Below are 25,205 nucleotides of genomic sequence, written 5' to 3' on the forward strand. Positions count from 1 at the left end.
AGTTGTTGACACCAATGCTAAGAAGGTACCATATACAATATATGTTTTTTTCTGTTGTGCTTTCATCCCTTCTTTACTGCATCTGGACATTGTGATGCTCTGAAACACATACAGTTCTCTCAAATTAAACAAAAAAATATCTTTCCTGAGTGAGTTCTGCTGCCAATAATACCAAATAGTCAATTGTTGAAAATCTGGAAATCAGTTCTTATAAATCAGGGTCTGTTGACTATGTAACCAATTTCCACACAGACACTTGACTGCTGGAAAAAAAGGTGCATTACAAATCTCTTAGTATAGAATGCTAAATAAATATCTTAAAACAAGTTTGCAGATGCACTTAGTGGTTCAACACATAGAAATTAAGTGTACCAGAAAGAAGCAGGTTTCTAAGGGAAGCTTATATAGAGGAAATTGAAATTCAGTCCCTTAAGACTAAGGCTATATTTTGGGAATTTGTTGTAAGCACCGTGTATTAACCATTGGCAAAATTACAATAAGCAGATAAACCTTCTGAAAGAAAAGTAACACACCTTTTGAAAAAAAGCAACAGAAATTTTGCTTTTTAAAAACCTTCTATTTTTTACTTGAAATATTTTAAAAATACAGAGTGAAATATGTAGCTTTTTTAGTAGTAATTTATTTTGTTAGTAGCATTTTATTGGTTTAAATGATGATGTATTTAGTTATTTTATAAAAGCCCTCTGCAGAATCAGCTGTGGCTTTCCATAATCTTGATAAAAACCTCTAAGAAGTAGAATTATTACTGCACTAGTGTGAAAGCTTTTACCTTTAGCCACTAATTACGTTTAGCAAACATACCTGGTTGCATTTAAAACATGTGCAATACAAAGAAATCTGTGCAATTCTTCAGTTTTGCTAAACTTAGATGCAGAATGTAAACCAGTTAATGCTGGTTCTTACATATCACAATTTTAAATGAATCAAAATTCTGAGCAATGTTAAAGCATCAGCTTAATCTAACATTCATAGCAAAGATTTTCAGCTGCTTTGTCCATTGTTTTATCATCAGTTATTTCTCACCTTTAAATCGTATTTTCTATAAACAGACAAACGATGGCTGAACACGTTTCTTGTAACAATCATATATACTTCAACTCCATCAACAGTAAGCCTGTACATGCCCAAGAACTGGGGAAGAAGTGTATTCCCATGACACTCCACAATAAACTGCAGAAGCAAAAGAAAAAAAAAGAAATTCACATGAATGCATATTAAATAAATACATCTATTTATATATTTTAAGATAAAATACACATAAACAACACACCTCTTTGCCAAATACGTATTTGTGTGGAGACAAACCTTCTAAAAACCAGCCAAAACAAGCCTCTTCATCAGGATTTTGTTCTGCTTTTAGGCCAGTGTTTAAAAAGGAAAATCTTGAATTGCTTGACTTATAACTCTTGACTTCTACAGTCTTGTAGGAAAAGCAGGCTCTGTTTGACAGACCTTTTCCACTTTTTATGGTCCAAAAAGCACAACTAATGTAGATTAACATATTTGGTACTGATGACAAAAAACAAATACTTTTTTTTCAAACATCACACTGCTGTACTGTGTGCTCTTTGTCCCAGAATGTGTTTAATTTTTATGTTTCTCCACTCCCAATATTTCTTCACTGTGATGAATATTCATGGCACTGTACCCAGCAAGGGGTATTATTTATTATCACCAGCTTTCTGTGAGTTCCACACATGATAGTTGCATTTCAGGTCAATACACCTGAGCAGTGAAATGCAAGATCCCTGTATTTTTTTTATTTATGAATCATTGTATTTCCTTAAAGTCACTATATTCCATTACATCTGGGCTATTAACTTTTTTTTTAAAAAAAATCACTTGCCTTACAAGTCAGAGTTCTATTGGAAAGAATACTGGATGGAGGAGAAAACGTACAGACTACACTGATAACAAGAACTACTGAAGAATTAATATTGATTCTCAGAATAAAAATGTCCATATTGTATTAATCTGAAAACCAACTCAAACACATCCACTTATATTTTGTGGAACCAAGGAAAAGTTAAGCCACAATGACACAAACCAGAAGAGGACTCACTAGCTTTCCTCTTTCCACTGTTACCAAGTCTCAAACAGAGCAAAACGGAGAAAATAAAAAATTCAAGCCCTAAATAGGAAACACGAAAACTAACCAACAGTCAGCTTGTAAAGCAGATAAACTTTAAATATTCATTGAATACTGATGCTTCTGTTTCTTCTGTGCCAGATTGAGCTTGTTATTAGAAATACATTATTCTAAAATACAGAGAGTTTAAAACAAGTTAACTGAGTAAGTAATTCGAATTGTTTAACAAAGATAGGCAGGACTTGGTAACAAATAATATAACAAAGCTCTTGGAACCCCAGAGATTTTGCAATTTTGGGTTCCTCTGCTAACTCTAAGGAATTTCTCTCACTAAGTAAATACTGGAATTGTACCCACCGGATTCAGGCTTTCCTCCTCACATGGTAAAATTAAAAATCGCTTTTTAGAAAGATTTAAGAGTCCTGAAAACAATCCTGCCCAGGAAGAAACAAAGTGAATGAAGACCAAAGACGGAAACTGTTGACTCTGAATTACATATAACGTTGACTAACAGCTCTGGCACATGAGCTGCACTGACCGTGGCCGGCACAGCCTGGGCTGTCCCAGCCCTTGCTGCCTGCCTGGCGCTGCACTGGGGTTACAAGCCCGAAGCACAGAACACACAACACACGTTCATGTCACAGTTGTGACAGTTCATTTTAAGCTCATGGCTTAAAAGTTTTAAGTGATGGCTTATAAACAGGCAAAACACCTTAATCTGCTGCAGAGGCTCAGTGAATGCAAATCAGAATTTTAGGAAGAAAACAGGTTTGTATACCCAAAAATAAAAAGAAGTTTGACAGTGAAAGGCCACAAAAGCAATGTCAGTCCTGAGCAGTGCACAAAGATCGACCAGTTTGCACCTGAAAAGCATTTTGTGCTTAGCAGACTCAGAAATTTTAAATTGGAGTTCTTGAAGGATTTTCAATCACAGGGCTGTTACCAACCTCACAAAGCAGTTATAATGCGTTGCAGCATACATAGCTCATTCTGACCATCAGTAGCTCCTCTTAGAGATCTGATCATAAAATTATATTAGTACTATTAGTGCAGAGGTTACAGAAAACTTGTTTAAAATACTAGTTTCTATTATTCAAAAAACATGGATTATTTTGTGATAAACATCAAATGCTTGGCATATAACCTAAAGGTAAATACGAGTAAAGGTAAATACTCCAAAACGAGTTTAGTGCCACAGAATTTCAAGCCATTGAACTCTTTAATGGATCCAGCCATTCCTAGTCTTATGGCTCTTAACCACAGAATTTGAATACCTGTGCATAAATAAATACCATTACTCCAGTTTTCCATAAGGGGATCTGAATGCAGAAGCTTTATCTGACATTACACCAAGAGCTCATGCTACATGAAGGAATGGCAGCTTGGCATCTTGAATATCAGATTAATTATTCCCTGCCCTTCCTCTCAGCTGCTAGGGCACAGTCTTGACCCTTAAATCATCTCTTCAACCCCAGCTATTGCTAACCCTCTGATTTTAACCTTTCTTGTCCTGAAGTGCCCCCATCTGTAGAACTGCAGTGTCATTAATATGGAATACGTGCAATATACCCACTGTAGTAACATATAGCAAATCCCTTGGTCAGCAGTAGGCAACCCCCTACCAAACTGTTCTGTATTACATGACAAGGGAAAAAAGGCAATTAATGAAAGTAATTGAAATCCTATTTGTAAGTTAGGGTTAGCAATTTGCTAAGGCTGTTGTTTCATTCTAATATTTTGCAAACAAGCCCCCTGAATGGGCAGGGTTACTAGCATGCAACACAGGATATGAAAAGTTCTGCTAGTACCACTTTTCACTTGATAAAAAGGGATTTGGTTGTGTTCTTGCAGACTTCTAAGAGACCTTCTCAAAGCAAACCATGTGTTGCAACCATTGCTTCCTACTCTCTGCTGACTGTGGACACTTGGCGCCCTTGCAACTCAAAGAAAAGCCCCTAACATGATTTCAGTGTTTCCCACGACATAATTTCTTGTCCTGATGGGGAGACAAAGGAAAGAGGGAGGAAGGCCACTTGCTGTCAGCATCTACAAGGTTGGTCTAGAACTTCCTGCCTTTGAAACTATCAATCCCCCATATCTGTAACACAGAGGAGGCAAAATGTGTCATCTGTTTGGCTCAGAGTCCAGCAGGACTTGCACTGGTCACTGGTTGGCAGATTTTCAATTTGTCCATCTTGATACAAATGAAGTACCAATTTAGTCACCTCAAGGTGCTTTTAAGGAATGATTTCCTGAAGTTTCCCACTCACAACTGGAATAAAAGTGAGCCTAGAAAATAAGCCAGTACATGCTTAACAGGACTGCTAAATTTCAGTGAAAGAAAAGACCTTCACTTCTTTATTTTAACTCTTTCTAAAATGAACATTAAAACAATTCTACCAAGCAGTCTTGCTAAATAAAACCATAATGCTTAGGTAACACATTTACAAGACCTTATATGAAGTAACAAAATCTATATTTTTTGAAGTGTTATAATAAATACTCCGCTATTTTTTGTTAATCCAGACAATTTTCATTTTTCTGCACAGTGTGAGGACATTATTACCATTCACAAAATACAGTAACATCAGCATGTTGACACATTTTATCAGCTGCACAGCATAGTTTTCAAATTTTAATTTTCTCAGGGCTTTTGAAGCCCATGCCTAAAGCTCAAAATCAGTAAAAAAACTCTTTATGACCCCATACTGTCATTTATTTTTTTTTTTTTGTATAAATACAGCTCCTTAGTAAGATCAGAACCTTTCCTACCTCATTTTACATGAAAAATAAGAATCTTAGCTTCTTTCTTCCCCATGGTAATGCTAGTTAGATGTCAGGATGACTAGAAGATAGCATAGTGCATATATGTTATTGGCAAAGAAGTTATGCCATTTTTGAAAAAACACAAGGTAAAATTCCCATTTCTGCCATTTCTCATCCTCCCCTTGGAGATAATCTGTGGACTGCTTTGACAACACTGAACACTAAATCCTGAACTATAACTACCTTGGTTCTATGTGAAAATTCAACATTCCTGTTTCTCACAGGTAGCCCTATTTTGCAAACATTAATTCAGAAATACACAACACGCTCATCCTTTGTTATCCCCTTATGTGTTGTTGTAATGATTTTCTACATCATGATGAAGGCCACCATGCTTATATCATGATAAAATTCTTAGGAGACAAGTCTATACATTTATTAGGATACTTTCTTTAAATAAACTGAATGGCAAGCAATAGTTACTTAAAAACACTTTGGACATTGTGAAGGACAAGAGATTTATATTACTATTTTGAGCTCAACGTTCTCTTTCCAAATACTCTTGCCTGCTATCAGAAAATACCCTCCACTAAAGCGTTGTGTGCATGTGCATTGGCCCATGGAATTGCTCCCCAAAAAGGAGGTTAAAAAGTTGTCCAAAGAGTTATGTCAAAATTTCAGAATATTTGGGAACATTATACTTGGTGCTGTGACCATCAAATGAGTCACTGCGCACGCTGATTTATTCTCAAAGAGTTCTGCACAACACCAGTAGCTTACATGCATAAAATACAATAAATATACAGAAAATACAGAGACAACAGCTGCTGGTGAAAACCAGTCCTCAACAGAGCCAGTGCAGCCAAGTCCATTCTGCTGTTCTGTGTAATTACATATTTACTTGTGAACAGACACCTGGTCCCCACTTTCTTTTCTGGGGCATTCTCTAGCCTATTTCATAATGACTTCTGTGGCAAAACTGCTTTTAGTCTACAGTAATATTTTTAAATCTATTTATGATTTGAACATTTTCTTCTACTTCCCACTCAATAACCTAGCACTATTCCTTAATTTCTGCACAGTCCTGAACCCCATTCCTTGAACAATTTCCTCCTGTTTAACTTTATTTTCTGTTTTTTTCCTTTCATTTGTCTTCCTGTTTCTTTCAATTTTTTTACCTCTCCAGAAGCTAAGGTCATATTTTTTTTTCTGCTTCTCTTTTTTCCTTTATGTTGTTCTCTCACCTTTTTAGCTCATTCTATTCTTTCCTTTCTTGCCATTCACTTCCCCATCACTCCGCTGTTTGCAGCCTCCAGTAAATGGGTATTCCCTTTCCTTTACCACTATTCACTATCCTGCTGGTTGCCAGGGAGACAGACAGTGCAATAGGTGTTGGTTCTGAATACAATTACCTGTGGAGGGAAGAGAATGTGCAGTCAACAGGGACCAGCCACCTATAGAAAACCTAAAGGGTACCTGCACTCATGAGTAGATTTATACTGGAAGGATTGTATGCTAACAATTCCCTCTTGTTCACCTGTTTTGAGATGGCTTCTCAATTTTTTTACTTTACTGAAGTCACTTGGGTGTCAGCACTGAGGAATAATAAATCCCTTTTGAAGTCCATTTTAATGAAAAAGAAAAAAAAGGTGTTCAAAAGGCGTTGGTTTTTCTGAGACATTCAGGTTGCTTTTTTATTATTATTATTTCTATCCTGTCACCTATTCTCAAATTGCACAATTCCACTTCTACACTAATTTCAAATTTAAAGCCAGTTTATTTAATGGGGAAAGGCAGGGTATTCAGACATTTCAGAAACTGGTATATCTGCCTACAGAATTTTACTCAACTGTCACTGATTTCTGCTCTTCAAAATCATACCTGTATTTTAGAAAATATCTACATATATACCAGTATCTACAGAAGTATATTCTATATGGTATGTAAATTAAGGAACTTTTCATAGGACAATACATCCCAAAGAAACATAAAACCATACATTGAATCAATGCTTAAATGAAAAGTTTTCCTTTAATAGAAAGCAGGGTTATTACCTGCTGCTTAAACACAGGGTGAAATCCTGGCAATGCACTTACTATCCCAGATGACTTTGCTGAGCTCTCCTTTAACACCACCAAAGTCAGTGGTAGGTTTAACTCCATTTTTCTGATCTCTGCTCTTGGGGGTCAGGGCCACAAGTTTAAAACAAAACTGCACTTGATTTGGAAGTATTTCAAATGAATAATTGATTTTGCCCTCAAATACTATTTAACTGAACATGTTGATTAACTGACTCAATTTGCAATGGTCAAACTACATCTTGTGAGCCAATACAGCAACAACTTTCTTAATGTTTTAAAGTCTGACTGACTGGAGCACAGCAATGAGTTTAGTGCATTTGGTAAGGAAATTATATTCAAAGTAACACCTGATGAATAGCAGGAAGAGTTCCACTAATAACTGATAGCATACCAGTAATATAGGCAGCCCAAAAAAACCTGCAAATTATTATTAAAATGTGACTAAAAGCAGTACTTCAGACTATGAAGCAGTATTTCATAAAATACTAGAGTAGTCAGAAACTAACTAGCATGGAAATTCACAGTGTAAGAACCTAACATACACAGATATTTGTATTTACCACACTCGGAAGCCTAGCTGGTTGATGCTCTAGGCTATTTTGTCTTTAAATGTAGATAGAAAGCTGGTCCATGTATGATGGGACTTTATAGTCCACTCATAAATAAGAAGATGCTTTGCAACTTTAAGCATGGAGAAAGATATAATCCCCATTAGCTTGGAAGTGATGGGCTTAGTGCTTTGTTTCATCGTTGTGGTGTTTTTAACTTTGTGAGAAGAAATAATGATCTGCACTGCTCCTACTCAGTACCAAAAGCTTCAGACTCATCTGATGAGTTGACAGAAAGTGTCAGTGTTTAGACTGAAGCGTTCACCATCTGTCTGAGGTTGTGGGCTTGACTGCCACTATAAAAAAAAAGGCATCACATCAGACAGGGTAAACAAATGAATGTAATTCATAATTTTTGATAGAAACTATAATTTACAAGGACTATTATTTACAACTCAACAGTTTTAATTTGGAATCGCTATATAGACTTATATGATGTTTCTACAGCAACTTGGCCTGACACTTTGTCAAGCCTGGTTCACTTTTAGTTATTTACAGATTTCTAGTATGTCTTTTGGTTTTACTCTTGATATTTTTTTATAGTGGTAATAATACTGTAAACTGGGATGCAACTGGTTACTTTTGAAAAATGCCATGCAATACTGCAATAGGGCTCCACCCAGACAGGAGAAAGTGGGTAACTCAGCCAAACTAACTTACTTTATTTACATTCCTAACACGTTACTAGGCATTCTTGTCTCCTGAAATAACCTGATTTGTCTACGGTGTACAGTCATATCCATTACAACTTTGATTAATTAAAACCCAGGCAATCTAGACTTGGTGTTTTCAGACTTACAAGTATTTACAGGCTATGCACAATTCCTGCTCCTTTAGCAAATACCTACGTATACCAACTGTGTAACCATAACCTCAGTTCCTCACAGTTCTGAAGCACAGACAGGCTATTGCACCTTCAGACAAATGGAAAGAAGGACAGAAAGAACTGGATGGGTTTGTGGATTATACATCTCCACCAGCTTCTGATTTCTGATATTTCTATTTTCCAGTGGCAGTCTACATGTCTCTTTCTAGCCGTCTGTGACTCACAAAACTACCACTGAAATCCTACTCCAAGTAACAGAATCGTTCATGGGAAAACTGTCCTGCTGTGTCTCTCTGCTGACCACACTAACTTTCAGATTCCTCATCAGTAGCTTCATAGTTCCAATGGTGCAAGGAGAATGACAGCCATTTTGCAAGTGCCAAGGATAAAGAAAAATGAAGAACATCCAGTTTCTCACACTTGACGTGACATTGTCCCCTCCCCAGTATTCTTCGCTTACAGGTAATTATCCTCCTGTACTTATCATTAAGAAGTTCAAGCAGTCTTGGAAAACATTTGATAAGGCTTGTTTGGCCCCTAAACAAGGACAGGTACTTCCAAGGTCTAGAATTATTCTAACAGCTTGGACCTGTTGGCCTTAATAAGAAAATAGGTGAATAAAATTATGGTTTAAATGAAACTTTTTCAGAATTTCAATGTGGACAAGAAACTTGGAATTAAATTATGGAAGAAAAAAAATAATCTTGGGATAGAGAAGATCTGTTGTAAATGGTATGAATCTAACTCATAATCATGTCAGAAGTAACTGGAAAATAATTACTGTCTTCTTAGGCAGGTGGGTGCAAGATATCAAGTGTTTACTGTGCAGGATGGATAGACAATCTAACTTCAGGTCCTTTGGGGGCACTAGATCTTTAACAAGGGAGAACTGGGCACGGGAGAAACAGTCTTTTAAACTGGATCTGAACATGTCTGCATGCTCCCTTCCTTGGCAGGCTGAACCTTTCAAACACAGCCTTGCCCTAGCAGCAGCTGGTACAGGGTATGATGAAAGGGCATGAAGTCCAAAACACAATCACACCTGGGCTGTGAAGCAAACTGAGCTGGGACAGCACGTGTAAGTGCTGCTGGCAACCAGTGAACCGAAACTGGAAAAAGCTAACAAGCAGACTTTCCCCTAGAATTCCCATATTTGTGGTACTTTTGTGTGTAATTACAATTAGCCTCTTCAAGTGTAGCAACAATTACAGTTATGGAAGATACTGGGCAGCAAGACAGGTATGTAAAATCAGCATGGGTAACTTGATATTTACTCTATTGGCAAAGAAGGTGTGCCAAACTAAAACTGAACTCAAGAAAACTTGTTTTACTGACAAAGATTTCCACAAGAGTACTAGTACAGTATTTGAAATGCCTTGCACTATTGCAACCAAGCCATACCATACAACATGTATACTAGTGAATTAGTTCTTGGACTGTTCTCTGGCATCAGTTCTAGTTGGAATTGAACCATTCACATCCAAATAATTAAGCTGTCCTCTAAAACATGATGTTCACATTCAAACTTCTAAGTAGGAACAGCAACTGGCCTAAGTTAATAGCTTGAACCTTGCCCAGAATTATTTGGAAGACTCCTAGCTGGTCCAAAGCAAAAACACAAGACACCATTAATGAGCTCAAGTGCTGATGGTTGTTATCTGGAATGGCATTCTTTGCTAGCAGAAATGTAGTTTAAGGCCATCCTGTGTGGGATGGCTTGGTCAAGAGAATGATTTAAAACCTTCCCACCCAGGCCATGGGTTCTCCAGACTTTGTCCAGCAGGCTAAGATACACTTCACTTGCCTGAAAAACATCTAGACACGTGGGAGGAAAAGCTGCTGTACTTCATGATTCAAATAATTCAATTTCCAGAAGCAACACAGGATACGGTATCAGTCATCACCAGAGTGGTATTTAATTTAGATTTTATTTAATGAATCCAAATGGTTTTGTTCTTTTAACAGCACATTACTGAAGATAACAAAATTAATTTATTTAATTTAAAAATCCAATTATTAAACTGTCTCAGTACTTTAGTTACTCAGAATTTACTACACTTTATAAAGTGCTCCCAAGTCTGAGACAAAAAGAAATACAAGCCATACCTTTGTGAATCTTCTGGGGGCATCATAAAGCTTTTGGACTCAAGCTATTTAAGATAATGAAGCAATAAAGCACAAGATGCTACTAAGTGCATGCTTCCCTTCCTACATGAATGTTTTTCCAGTACAAAGTGAAATCAGATGCCTGGTACAGGTAACTTTCAGATCACTACTACTTGTAAGCCAGCCTATTATGGACCCTGACCTTTTGAAAGCAGTAATGAAAAAAGATTCCAAATGCTGAAGTTCATTCATGTTAGCACTGCCTTCATTGACACTTCTGAAAGAAGATGACTGTTTTGAAAAGCAGTATGGCTTCTCAGATGGATTAAGTCTCAAAATCTGGATGGTTAATATGAGCTTCTAATGCCAAGTATGAAATGGATTAAAACTTTAATTCTGTTGCACAGCTTCGCAGATCAAAATCCTTTCAGTTCAAAGCAAAAATTGTAAGCTTGAAAACTGTAATAAATAATAATCCCCAAATTACAATTAGATAATACTTCAAAATTTCTTGTTGGTAAAACTGTAATTAAAAGATGGTTTTACCAACATTTCTGATAGTGATGATATTTATCTAGTTAAAAAACACACATGGAGGGCCTACATGTTATTTAAACAGAAGAATAGCATGCAGAGAGAGAAAAGAGTTTGTATCTAACTCAGTGAAGGCCTCACAAGCTACTCTGGGTTTAGATGGCATTCAATATCAACACAGGAAAAGCAGAGGGAGGTAAAAAAGCAGCATCCTGAAGGTGGCTAAATATGCCTTCAATCCCAAGCACCCCAAAGTCATGCTTTTGCCTTCCTTCCACCTCAAAAGATTACTTTAGAAATGGTATTATAAAAGTAAATGTTTAAAGAAACCCCAAAACCAAACAAAACCATTGCAAGATAAAAAATAAATCAACCGAAACAACAACAAAACTCTAACCCCAAATATCTTGAAGTCTACCTGAAACCCCACCCACAGAAGTGAGCAGGACAATGGAAAGAAGGTTTTAAACCCCTTTCTTTTGGGTATCATATTTTAGATTATTTTTAGAGGCTTTTCTGATCTCTGCAGCTTTAGAGATTATTCAAACTGATCTGAGGCTAAGAAAATCAGCATTGATTTTATTAAGGCTTCTTGTATTTCCTGAGTTCTGCATCCCCCCGTGCTGTCCACAGAAATTATCCACTGGCACAGCATGACAGCTACCAAGGCTGATTCGAGGGATCTCCAGTATTCACTCTTGACTGTAATGCTGTGTATGTAAATTTACATTGGCAATCTTGTTTTTTTATTATCAGGAACTTTACACTAGTTATACCAAATTTTTCATTTCTCATACAATACAACTTCAATTGTTTGAAATCTGTTTTTAGTGAAACAGAAAATTCAGTGATCATACCAGGAAGAAAGTGGTCACTTGCACCATTCATACACATGTACACAGACATCTCCAAGCTAGGCCAGAATAAAGAAGCTCCAAGCCTGAGACTGTCTGAAAGAAAAGGCACCTAGTGCTTATGGCCTCCCAGGTAAGTATCTCTGTATCACAGAATCATAGACTGGTTTGGGTTGGAAGAGATTTTAAATATCATCTAGTTCCAAGTCCCCTGCCACAGTCAGGGACATCCACTAGACAAGATTGCTCAAAGCCCTATACAACCTGGCCTTCAGCACTTCCAGAGAAGAGGCATCCACAGCTTCCCTGGGAAACCTATTCCATGTAGACATATAATTTTACTTAGTGCCAGGTTAGATATTTAGAAGAGTACAGCCTTGTGACCCACAGACATACAATTAATTGCTCGTGCAAAAGGAAAAGTTTTTTCCCCATCATTACTCCTTTAAAACCTTTACCACTCTAAAGAAGATCAGCATTATAAGATTTTAGAACCATTCCCACACCCTGATAATAATTAGCATATTACCTGATGGTATTTCTTCAGGATGTTGTGCATTTCTGCTACATCTTCACTTGTTATAGTTTTGATGATGTATCTTTTGTCGTAAGATGTATGGAAGCGGGCACCGCTGCGTGCTTGGGAATCATTGGCAAGGGGTGCACTTCTTGTCAATGAATTCTGTCAAGTGATTTAAAACAAAAAAAAGCATCAAGTCAGACAAAAATATGGAACTCTTAATTAGAACAAATACAAACCATTTACACCTTTTTCAATACATCTGCACCAAGCTGAATTCTGCCAAGCATGTAATCAGAAATGGTATATATCTTGACACACGACTTCAAAAGTATTGAGACCAAAAGAATGGTTTGTGGAAGGCACTGACTATCAGCCATTCACAACTCATTCTCAACACTGAATGAGGATTTATTGCACTTTGTTATGTATACATTATCAGCTTTTGGGAAGAAAACATACAGACATTAAAAATCCAAAAGGAACACTGTATTACAACAGAATAAGTATAAATACAGGATTCTTCTGTAATAACAGTATCACTTTAAAACTGAGAAGGATGTGGTCTTGAGCCAATGTGATCAATGAACAAGATCACACATTAATTTCTGAGTTCTAGTTCCAGAGCTATTCCAATAATTTAATATCTAGTGTTAAGCAAGTAAAATTATTGCACAGTATCTCCTTTTGTAAAATAAACCTGCCTTCTTACAGACTCAAGAGGGGAAGATTAGCTAATGACTGCACAGTGGATAGAAGAAAAGCTGCTAGAGATTAGTGACCACTTTTAGACCACTTTTAGACTGACTGTTGACTTCAACAGGCCTTCAGCATAGTTAAATTTTATCTCATATGCAGGATGCTTTCTGAAATCAGCTTAATATGAAAGAAAAACATTTTCCCACAAGGTTCCTTTGTTCAACTGAAACACTCAGGAGTAGTAGGAATAACTGTAAATCACCTAACAGCATGCAGCTCTGCAAGGTCTTGTTAGAATGAAAAGCTAAATTATGACATGTAGGAGTAACAAATCTTTGTGCACTTCTCCCTGAATATTTCTAGGCTTGTGCAATGAACTAGAATAATTACTGAAGTCTACGACAAAAAGTGATGTCTTTCTCCATTATCCTTTCTATTCACTAGTGACAGAAAGGATGTGGGTGCTTCCCTAATGTTTATAAACACTTTTCTAGACTGATCGGAACAATAGGGATACCCATTGCAGACTCAGTTCCTTCTCTGCACTGGCTTTTGGACAGTCAATTTTAACAGATGTGAGTCCTGATACACTTTTAATTCACATGATCTTGATGATACCAGAGAGGGAATTTAAATATTACTGCTATTTTCAGATGTTTCCTATCCAAATTAATTTCCCACTACTCCACCACTAAAATGTTTTTATGTACTGATGAAGTCTATTCAAGAGAACAGGTATCACAAATTAACTGAATTTTCTTAATGCTACACTTGTAATCAGTACTCCACTAGTTTTCAAAATTAATAATACATAGTTAGTTTTAGAAACCATCATCTGTAGAAACCTTCTCTGTTCTAGAATCAAGACTTGACTTTATTTCCAGGGCATATATATAATAATGAAGAACTGATATTAGCAGTTTAAAAAACAATGTGCAATTCAGTTACCGTAATCACAAACTAGAAAGTATGATGTAATAATAATTACTTTTAATTTTGGAAAAAGCTGAAGCATGGGTAATTGTTAGTGTTTGCAGTGAATTGAACTACAGCTAAACTGTAATTCAGTTAGCAATAATAAAGGCTACTGAGTAATTGTTACTGTTCCCAGCAGAAAAAGTTGCATTATTCTGAGGTTAATTGCAACAAAGTAGTAACCACAGTTTTCTGAACATATTTTTCCCAGAGAACCCTAGTCTTCAAACGTGGTCTAAATCTTAAAAGCAATTAATCTGGGGGAGACTTAAGTTGCTTCGATATAAAAAGCTGCAAAAAAAGTGTACTTGCTAGTCTGCCACTGAACTTCTGAAGAGGAAGGAAACAGAAAGGATGGGAAGGACCACAGCTAGCATTATTCTCCAAAATTTCAAATACTCTTCAGGTATATTTTAACATTCTTCACCAAAAGACTTGTCAGATTTGAGTGAAATTCAGACCTGGGAATACTCAGTATGAATGAAGTATCTTGCTAGCAATGTCTTGACTGAGATACACCGGAGATGCTTCTCCTCTGCACTTTGCAGCTGCTAAAGCTCAGTTACTAATTCTGTAGCCAGAAAGGGACAAAAATAACCACTGTTGATTTCAGACCTTCCAAATGCTATTCCTATAACCATCTGCTCTTTTAAAATCTGTCTCCCTTTTGTCTTCATAAGCACTATTTGCACAGGAGTGTTATACTAAGTACTAGGCCTTAGAATAAAGTTCTTCCTGCTTTCCAGAAACCTCCTTTCATCCCATTGTTAACCAGGAAAATCTAGTACATAGGTTATTAGGCCTTAAAATAAAGTTCTTCCTGCTTTCCAGGAACCTCCTTTCATCCCATCATTAACCAGGAATATCTAGTACATGGGTACATTTATGTAGCAGCCCATCAAAACAAACAAATTTATTCAGATTTTTTCTTCCCCATGATGGAAGAGGACACTTGATGCATCTAAAAATATGGACAGCATCAGTAATAAGAAATTCTAACTTAAAAAAGAAATAACACCTGTTATACTAAGAGAATGAATCAACTAATACTCCTTTTATCATGCTTCTTTCACTACAATTGAGGCTGGACAGAAAAAAATACGAACTCGTAAGATTTTACAATAAATTAATATATTTAGTCATATTTTAGATCACCTGGAAGAAACATTATTATGTCACTGATTTTTTACAGATTCTTGTTTTTTCCAGCAATAACTGTTTTTTCTACTGGAAATTAATTCTACCTGATTGTTAACTGTAATGACAAGTTAATCTGCAAATACAACGATCATACCAAAAATCCTACTGACAATAATACACCCGTAGATAATTATTTAGCACACATTTTGCTGTTTCTTAATGCACTAATGGGTTAGAAATGGTGACACAATTATTTTTTAGTAGATGGCTATTTTATTAATAGTTATCTATATAAAACTTAATTAAGAATACACACAGCTGTCATTTTACCATTTGTTAGAATAAATGAACCAACCTTGTGCTAAGCAGCACTGTCACATACATGTACAGGTAACCCAAATGCCCTCTCTACAATATGCTAGAAATAAATCTGAGTTTAAGATCAGATGTTTAAACATAAAACATGTTTAAGATAAACACCTCTAATTAAAATCTTTGACATCTTATTTTTACTAACTCTATGTTCCTATGATAACTCTCTCAGTATAATGCTCTGCTCAAATACAGAATATAGTTACTTTGAACTCTGAAAGAAGGTGGAACATGGAGGATATCAATATTACTATTTGCTATGCTTTATTTTGTTGCATTCATCTATTAAATAAGTACTGTTTATATAGCTGAAAAATAAATCTAATTCCATCATACTGTGCTGATTACTAGTAATTGCATTATCACTTTCTTGTGATGATAAATGCACGGTTGAGTTTTGCCTGTGAGTTTTACTTGTAATGGTTAACTCATTTCTGTGAACAAGAGAAGAGTTCAAATTTCTAAAGTAAAGCTTCTAGGTAAGATGCAAAGTATCTTACTGCTCAACTGTATATACATATATATATATTTGTTTATAGTTAGAAATCAGTCTTTAATAAAATACAGATACTGTTGACTGATCATGACAACGAGTGTTTAAATAAAAAGATTACAAGACTTGGCCTGAACTGGTCAGTCATCATTAGCAAGTAAGATCAAGGCACAGCTTCACCAAAAGGATTAAACTAGAAGAGCTTAGGGGCTTCAAAGAGGAAACAATATGGCTATTTAAAAATACTTTAAAAACACTAAGATCCTTCCCTTTTGTTGTAGGTGAAGCTAACTTACCTGTTTGACTCAACACTGTTAAGTATAAACCAAAGCATCTTGCACCCCATTCAACCCTGACAAATGCTAACAAATTAATAGTTTGTATATTAGAAGTGAAGATACTCTTTGATGGAAAATGTTTCTCATGAATTAACACATAAAATGGCCAAGAAGGTCCTGCACTTAAGCCTCATTAAACCACAACCACTAGTAAACCTATAACTGGTAAGAAATCTCAGACAAAAAATAAGAGCAACACCATACATCATGTCCAATATTCACTTTACACCACAAAGACTGTGGAAAGCTTGTGAGGTTTTCTCTTTCAAAATTTTCTTTTAGACATACCTAGGTAAGTAAAGAAGTTTAACTTATTCTGGGGTTATCTAACTCAAGTCTTTAAGTCAACCACTTTCATCTTGAAGTGCACAAGAAGAAACATAGTAATGTTTATCAGACAGAAAAAATGCATTTGTTGCTCTGTAATTCAGACTGCTATTGGATGCACAGCACAGACTTATCTCTTACTGCCAAATGCACTTTTATGAGACATGGTAGAACACTTCGGTGATCCAGCACTATAGACACTGGTGCACAAATGTCTTGGAAGAAAATCTGATAGAACCTGCAAGAAAGCAGCGTAGGGCTTTCCTTGCTTTCTTGTTCAGCTCTAAACTCAGCTAAGAGAGACCCATCACTGTCCCCAGCAACACCACCTCCTTTTTAGGTACGGTGTCTGCAGTGGACTGGGAAAGAAGCAAAGAATGAAACTCAAGCATCTCCCTTTATCAAAAGGAATATATACACAGGCTTGAGGGAAGAGGAAAGGAGAGACAGAGAGATAGATGACAGAAGATACCAGATTGAATTCCCTCTGGCTGTGCTTCTTTATTAGGGGAAGACTAAGTGGAATATGAACAGATGGGAAATGATCCACTCCTCACTTAGCACAGATCTATAAGCCACAAAGCCAGAACAGGGAGGACATCCTTCAGATACAGACCAAACAACCCATGTGCCCTGGTTTGAGCCAGGATGAAGCCAATTTTTCTTTTTACTGATTTTTTTTTCCTTCAGTGAGCTTTCTTGTAACTAGCAACAGTGTGTTCTGCTAGGCTGATAAGACAGTGGAATGTTTTTCTAACTACTGAGGCTTCAAGGCTGCACCTGCACTCTGTCGGCTCAGACACTATGGGGAGATCTGTGACCCCCCCGTAGGAGGCTGAGTTAGATGGACAGCAAAATTGGCCAAAGATATTCCATTCCATATATCTACGTAAGCTCAGAGGAAGGTCAGAGATCACAGAAGACAACTTCCTTCCTTCTTCTTCTTCCCTTCTCTTCCGTCCATGGCTGGCGTCCAGGGAGGACTCTGTTCATCCATCACCGTCGATCCTCAGGCTTGATCTCTCGTGACCCCCATAACTCTCTGCTTTCTCCAGCAGCAGCTCCGGGATTCCTCGGGACTCTTCCCAGTTCAGGGAAGTGCTGTGGGAGTTGCTGGGGTGGGGGGAGGCGAGAGGCTTTTGCCCATTCCTGAACATATCTGTATATAATTGTATATATTTTCTTGTATGTTTCATTAGTATTTTAATTAAAGCTGTGTAGTTTAGTTTTCAATCCAGCCAAGTCTCTCTCTTTTTCTCTCTCTCCTTCCCTACCTGGGTTGGGGGGAGGGGGGATCGAGAGCATTGTTGTCGGACCTGAGTCAAACTGTGACACCATGCAACTCTTATCCTCCAAAAGATACCAGTTTGATGATCTAACAAACCTTTTACAGGCACTTTCTAATACCTCATAGCACTTCCATATTGTGTCAGGAACCAGTAGAGCATGTATCCAGCTGGACAATATTGGAGTATTAGTCATAATAAGTTATAAAATAAATCACCTGCTTGTATTATAGCATTAGTGTGCACAGAAATCAAAGAAAAGAGGATCACAGTGCCCTGTCCACTTCAGCTTTTCCCAGCCTTCTCCAAATCCACCACAGTATGCCTCAGTCCTCTGGCACAATTAAAACATCTGTCAGCCACACATACTCTGTTCCACTTAACAGCTTCGCTTAGCAACTCACTGAAGTCTCCTGCCCTGAGTATGCATGTTCTGCCAATTCCCCATTCAATTCTCATTTGTGAAGGTTTAATCTTGCGCCTGCTGTTTTTTTTGGTCTCAGGAGGAAGAAAAGGTTTTGTACTTTTAAAGTGTGAATACTTTTATGAGGTCATTTAAAGACTATGCTAAATTACTTGTGTAATTACTTATACAACTGAAGACACATTTAACATGCCAAGCTCAGAGATACTTCTATTAGATTTCTCTTTCACATACCTCCTCCACTCTCCCAAATAGTTTCACTCTGAGAAATCACTGGCTGGAAGTCCCACTGCCCTCACATAAATCAATATAAAAAAATATCAGCCACCTATATTGCACTGAGAAGCAGGCAACCAGAAACACTAATCTGTTCTTCAGTGCTGAGAGTGCTGAGAATTTGTCCCATACCACAGAATTAATACAGCTTTAAACATAAATGGGTAAAAGTGACACCATTTACTAGTATTTCATTACCCAAAAAGTTAATCAGCACACCTAGATTACATGTCATTTCACCCAGGAATGGCATATTCTTTAGCAAACTAACAGAAGGGTTACTTAGTTTTACTACAGACCCATTCTCTTCCCTCAGCATCTCTTTCCCCAGATCTCAGCAATCTGCAGAGTTTTATTTCCTACAGTAAAAATGTATTAGGTAAGGAAAAGGGTTTTTTTCCCACAGGTCTCTTAGGATCTGATTCACAATTCATTGAAGTTCACAGAAACTTTCTGGAGCCTTCAACAACATGGTAAACTAGAATCCAACACAACCATTACCCATCAGAAGCCATTTCATTTCACCCTGCTATTCCTTAACTGAACTCGGATCCCTGCTTTTGGTCAGGGTACAACTTCCAGAAAGGTTGGAAGTTTTCCAGCTTTAAAAGACCAAGATTCATCACTGTAGCTTTTCTAGCATTTAATAATTTGTTGTTGAAAAGGTGAGTCTAATTTTGAATTTGAATTTCATTTTCTAGTAATTCCTATTTATTCTAGTATTATATCTAGTATTATTTTTCTGCAAGAATACTTATATACTACTTACTTCTTAATTCTAATTTTTGCAACAGGTCAAACACTGCCACTCCCACCACAAGGCATTCTGTAAGTCCTTCAGTTCTTTTGATATGATTTTTTCTATATTTTTCTACATTTTTTCCATATACAAATTTTCATCATCCTCTTTTAAGCACCAAAACTATATATAGTATTAGTTTCAGGTATAAAACAAACAGATGTTAAAAATCAGAGTTCTTTCTGATCTTATTTTATACCTTCCAATTTATCCACCCAAGGGTGCAGTGCTGTTATTCCTCCTAGTCAGGAGCTTGCACTAGTGCTAAATTCTTGTCCTCTGACTTCTTGTTCCTCCTCAGCGCTACTAACTCCCTGAATGCAGCCTTCCTTTCCCCTGTTCTGCCCTTTTGTTTTACCCATGTAACTATTCATCTGACTGTACAAAAAGGCATCTCACTTGGACAGGCTCAGAATTCCAGGAGATCAAAGTGGGTTCTGCACAAAATCCTTGTTTTTATCCCACTTGGCCATTTGGATGGATTTTGTATCTTCTGCAAGTTTTTACTACATAAAATGTCAATTGCTAATTGAAATTTTTTTATTGTTGTCATTTAATAATCTATTATTTGCATAATTTGTATTTTTAGTTATAAAGATTCAGAATAATTGCCATTTTAAAAATCAAAGTGACAAAATATCAAGCCAAATACTTTATAAGAGGTATCAAGCCAGATAAAACACCACCTAATGCTTTATCCTTTGGAAGTCTGTTTTTACCTTGCACATTGGTCAATAAAAACAGCAACCTACTGTAATTAAGCGATACTAATGGTATTATTGATAATGGTAGTTATACCCACACCAGATATAAAAAGAACCCGAACTCATTTCCACAGAGACTTTGGTTGTTTCTAAGAGCAACAAGTTAAGATGTTTGGAGCTATTTTTTTCCAACTGAAACCATTTTTGTGAGAAAACACATGGAGTAGAGCCACTAAAGTACAGGAAAAGCTTGTCCCCCTCCCCCTCCTTCCATAATTGCAAGCTATATTTATAACTGGCAAAGTATTGCCCTCCTCTTCAAAGACAAACTGCTGGTGAGGCTCTTCCTCCTCTGCCCACTTTTCTTAAAATGCTCACAGCACGGATATTTATCTCCACAGTGGGAGGCCAAGGATTAGCCACAGCCTCCAAGAGGGTGGAGAGATTTAAAGGTCAATTTAATTAGCTCATTCTAATCTCTTACACGTCTAATGTAAATGTCATTGTTTTCTAACTGCTACTTTAGTAGACAAGATTATTTTTTAGAAACTTTGAACATGTCAATTATGTGTTGGATGTAATAAAAATGCTTCATGTAACTAATCTAAAAAGGGAGTCTAATAAAAATTGTTGTTGCGTCAAAGCTTTTCCGAACAAAAAGACAAAAAGAGCAGTAGGAAAATTCTGGTGATAAAGCACGGGGAGCTTTAGAAGAACAGTAATCTTTCAACCTGGCTTAACAGCTTCTCATTGATTTAAAACTTTCCCATTTCACAGTGTATGGACAAAGGCAAACAGCAGTTTCTGGTACTGTGATCTCATCTGAAAGTCGTGGAATGCTGAAACAAGCTTCACAAGCCCAACGTACCCTAAAGACAGAGCAGATCACATCCCAGCCTGTTTAAGAGTGCCTCTGGGCAAGCTTTGCATGAACAAAGAGGCAAAAACAAGTGCACAGAATATGCTCTGTGATGACTGAAATCATAGGTCAGTGGAAAAGCCTGGTAGTGTTCATCTCTGTCAGAGAATTACGTACTCACTGCCTGGCTGTTCTACGGCAGCAGTAACCACTGTGCTGCCTTGCCCAGGCACTACTGCTTCTCACGAAGACAAGCCTGCAGCTCTCTCTCATCTTTTCCTCTTTTTACAAGACCTCAGGAATGATGGATATGGATGATTTAGACCTGGGTTACTGATTAAAAAGCATATCAGAGAGACACAGTGTCATAAAACTGGACATCGGTGCTACATGTTCTTTTGTCGTAATGTGAAACCAGCAGCCCACATCTGGGATGGTGTCCAGGACAGTGATTCCTAGGGAGAAGAAAGGCAAAGCGCTAGTGTTCCAATGTGATAACAGAAGCATCAAACTCAGAGATGTCTGGTTTTGTCACTCAGGGACGGGTATGGAAGACTTTTGGGTTTATTCTGTGTGCTGGCACAGTGTATTCTACCATTGCCATTGAGCAGGTTCATGTCTGGAAGCACTGATGGAGAAACATGACCAGGATCTCCAACACTGGCACGTGTTTACAAAGTCTGGCACGTAGTAAAGCACACGCCATTGCTAAGATAGGCTACAAGCACATTCAGTGGCACGACCTTCCCTTGCCTTTGGCAACTGTACGGACAATATTGCACGATGTTTCTTGTCAGATCAAATGGGCTCTCAACCTATAGGGAATGTCATGGGGCCTCCAAAAGAAGAAAACAGGACAACACTGTTACTGTGGTGCACCCATCAGAAACATTGATTCCCTTCTATGATCTTGCTAAGACCTCAGTGTTCACACTCTGAACACCTATAAACATTTATAAGCAAATTTTGATTCCTGTAGTGAAAGACAGAAAAGACTTTTGACAGAGAAAGGCAAAACATCAACTTTTAAATTTTTGCACTGAGTTGTCCTTCTAGGAGAAGGGTTATGGGTTCCTTGACTTGGTTGAATGAGAGTTCAATTAATAAAACATTTTATCCTTACCTAAATCAAGTTAGTCTATTGAGACTGTAGGTGTGGATTTGGAGCTGCCAGTTTAAGGCATGGACTTGCTTTAGAAAGAGTCAGGGCTCTTTTTCTGGGAGCCTCTCCCCTTCAACCCTGCAGACCTTGGTTTGATGCCTCACTTTCAGTGTTGATCTCCACAAGAGCCCAGGGAGCACCTCTAAGCTCACTGTTTTGATGTTGCCAATGTTGTTGCCATGATATATTAAATTTCTTTATTCTGTTTTGAATACCCAGTTGTGGATGATACTTCGTTTAAGTAAGAAACTGCTGAAAGCAAAGTAAACTACGTGTCTTCTCTCAGGAAAAAGTGAAACCAGAGGTTAAAATTTCTGTTTCTGTACATCCTAAGGTTAAGTCTCACAGTCATTAAACCCCCATTTGGGCTCACACTTAAGGCACCAAATCCTAGAACATAATATTCAGATCGCAAACTTAATTTTTTATATGCCAGGAAAGACCACGAATGCCACAGTTTTTGTTAGTACAGCTGGCTCCACACCCTACTACTGCCTATGCCCACATCAAACAAGACATCAGCAGTTCAGAACATCTTGCTGCCAATGTCCATTTGGGATCCACGAACTGTAAACTCTGCTACAGGTACTTCATCTGACAGATGAGCTCAAGAAATTCTCATGCACTGACAGACTTAACATGCTAAAATGAGCAGCAAAAGAATTTTCTTTCCAAGACAGTTCTTGCTTCCAGGAATTTTCATGTTTTCATTAAGCATTCAATGAAAAGATACTGCCTTCAGAAAAATATTTAATTCCTAACATAGTGTTGCTGATATATTTATTGATGACCTTGTTGTCTGCAGTATGATGCTAGAGATGGCTCATTCCTTCCTAAACAAAGGGTCCATAAATGGAGGCATGAATTTCAGTGCAGGAGCACAAGCAGAGAGATCTGATTCATATTTCCTTGTGTCCAAGTGGAGGCAAGTGATGAGTGCTGCTCCTTAGAGGTCAGTATTGGGAACCAGTGCTGTTAACCATCTTTGTTGGAGACATGGACAGTAGAATTGAGTGTATCCTCAGCAAGTTTGCTGACAATACCAAGCTGTGTGGAGTAGTTGACATCCTAGAGGGAAGGGATGCCATCCAGAGGGACCTTGACAGGCTGGAGAGGTGGGCCAGTACCAACCTCATAAAGTTCAACAAGGCCAAGTACAGAGTCCTGCACCTGGGTCGGCACAACCCCAAGCACAAATACAGGCTGGGGGGAGAATGGCTGGAGAGCAGCCCTGAGGAGAAGGACTTGAGGGTGGTAGTAGATGAGAAGCTCTACATGAGCCACAAATGTGCATTCCCAGCCCAGAGAGCAACTGCATCCTGGGCTGCATCAAAAGAAGTGTGGCCAGCAGGGCCAGGGAGGTGATTCTGCCCCTCTGCTCTACTCTGGTGAGACCACACCTGGAGTCCTGTGTGCAGTTCTGGAGCCCTCAGCACAAGAAAGATATAGACTTGTTGGAGAGGGTCCAGGGAAGGGTCATCAGGATGATCAAAGGGCTGAAGCACCTCTGCTATGAAGACAGGCTGAGAGAGCTGGGGCTGTTCAGCCTGGAGAAGAGAAGGCTCTGGGGAGACCTTAAAGCACTTTCCAGTACCTGAAGGGGCTACAGGAAAGCTGGGGAGGGACTTTTCATCAGAGAGGACAGTGATAGGACAAGGGGTAATGGTTCTATGATATAATATTTGATTGTAGAATAGATTTTAAGCTCTTAATATCATGTCTTAGTATTGGAAAAATCACACAAAACCAGCAAAAATATTAATAGGGTGACAAGAATTTTGGCTCTAGTCTGGACTATAAATTCTTCTGTACAGAAAGCTGCAAGGCATAACGGAACCTAAGGAGACACCCATATCAGGGGAAGTGAAAGATGCTGAGCTCATATGGGTTGTTATTAGGGAAATTACTTATAAGCAGGAATTACCAATCTTCTGATTGTATTTCGAGCTTCTAGATCAAAAAATACACATAGAGAAATAGTCAGCATCTCTAATTTAAAAAGAACTTACAGACCAACTGCTACAAGTTCTTTATGAATTCTTTGTCCTGTACAGAGAACCTCTACAAACTGCTCCTGCAGACAAACCAAGACAGAACTGGGCACATCGCTGTTACACTAAGTACTAAAACTTGAAGAAAAATCAGTTGTGCTCCCTCTCCAGCAGAAGCTCATTAGGCATGCTGGGACTTTGGTGCCCTCTGGTAAGAGCAACTCTGTTTTACTGGGCAAGAACCCAGTCTCCCACTTTTGCCTAGTGGAATCCAGATGTGGGAATCAGCAATAACTTTAAGCAAGAACAGATGTGTTTGAGCAGAGTAAAGTAAGTTTCCCTTTCCAGAGCACGAGAAGCAGAAGCATTTCTAACTGGAGTAGATTCTGTTTTTCTAGAGTTTGCTGGGAGGCATTTAGCAAGCTGCTTGCCTGGTGATCTCCTGGAATTTCGCAGTTCACAGAAGCTATTCCTGTAATTCTTCTGACTGAATTGTACTCTGGGATTTTTTCAGACAAGATATGCCAATCAAGGCAAAAAGAAATTCTGAAGTCACCAGAGCTATCTCACATATTTTGGGAAAAATGAGGCCTTCTTTAGAATAACCTTTGCAAAACCAGCATCTAAAGCTATGGGGAAACAAATAAATCAAATGAGTTTAGGACTTCAGTGAGGGATTTATTTTACTACATCAATTTTCTAATCCCTTTATTTTTTTTTTCCCCCTCTAGGAGCTCTCATGTATTTTCCTGTCAATGTTAGGAGGGTCTTAAATAGTTAGGGATTATTTTTTGATTAAATAAATAGACGACACTAAAAAAATACAAGATCAAGATAATTAAACCTATCAAGGCTAAATTTGTCCTTCTTTAATGCTCTGGCTTGTGGAATTACTTTTGACACTTAAAAAAACCCATTATCTTTAATCTGAGATCCACATGTACTTACTTGTATC

At 37.7% G+C, this 25,205-nt stretch overlaps 1 protein-coding gene across 1 annotated transcript in view; it reads right to left on the reverse strand.

Annotated features, from left to right (window-relative positions):
* Positions 1–25,205, reverse strand: part of PIP4K2A (phosphatidylinositol-5-phosphate 4-kinase, type II, alpha) — a 50,335-nt gene that overhangs the window by 20,281 nt on the left and 4,849 nt on the right. Inside the window, exons 3-4 of the mRNA XM_010006954.1 lie at positions 12,415–12,567; positions 1,045–1,191 (exon numbers count right to left, since the gene is read on the reverse strand). Of these exons, the coding sequence (XP_010005256.1) occupies positions 1,045–1,191; positions 12,415–12,567 (300 nt within the window). The remainder of the gene's footprint in view (positions 1–1,044; positions 1,192–12,414; positions 12,568–25,205) is intronic.

Source organism: Chaetura pelagica, unplaced genomic scaffold (assembly GCF_000747805.2).
Source record: "Chaetura pelagica isolate M959 unplaced genomic scaffold, ChaPel_1.0 scaffold17, whole genome shotgun sequence".
NCBI lineage: Eukaryota > Metazoa > Chordata > Aves > Apodiformes > Apodidae > Chaetura > Chaetura pelagica.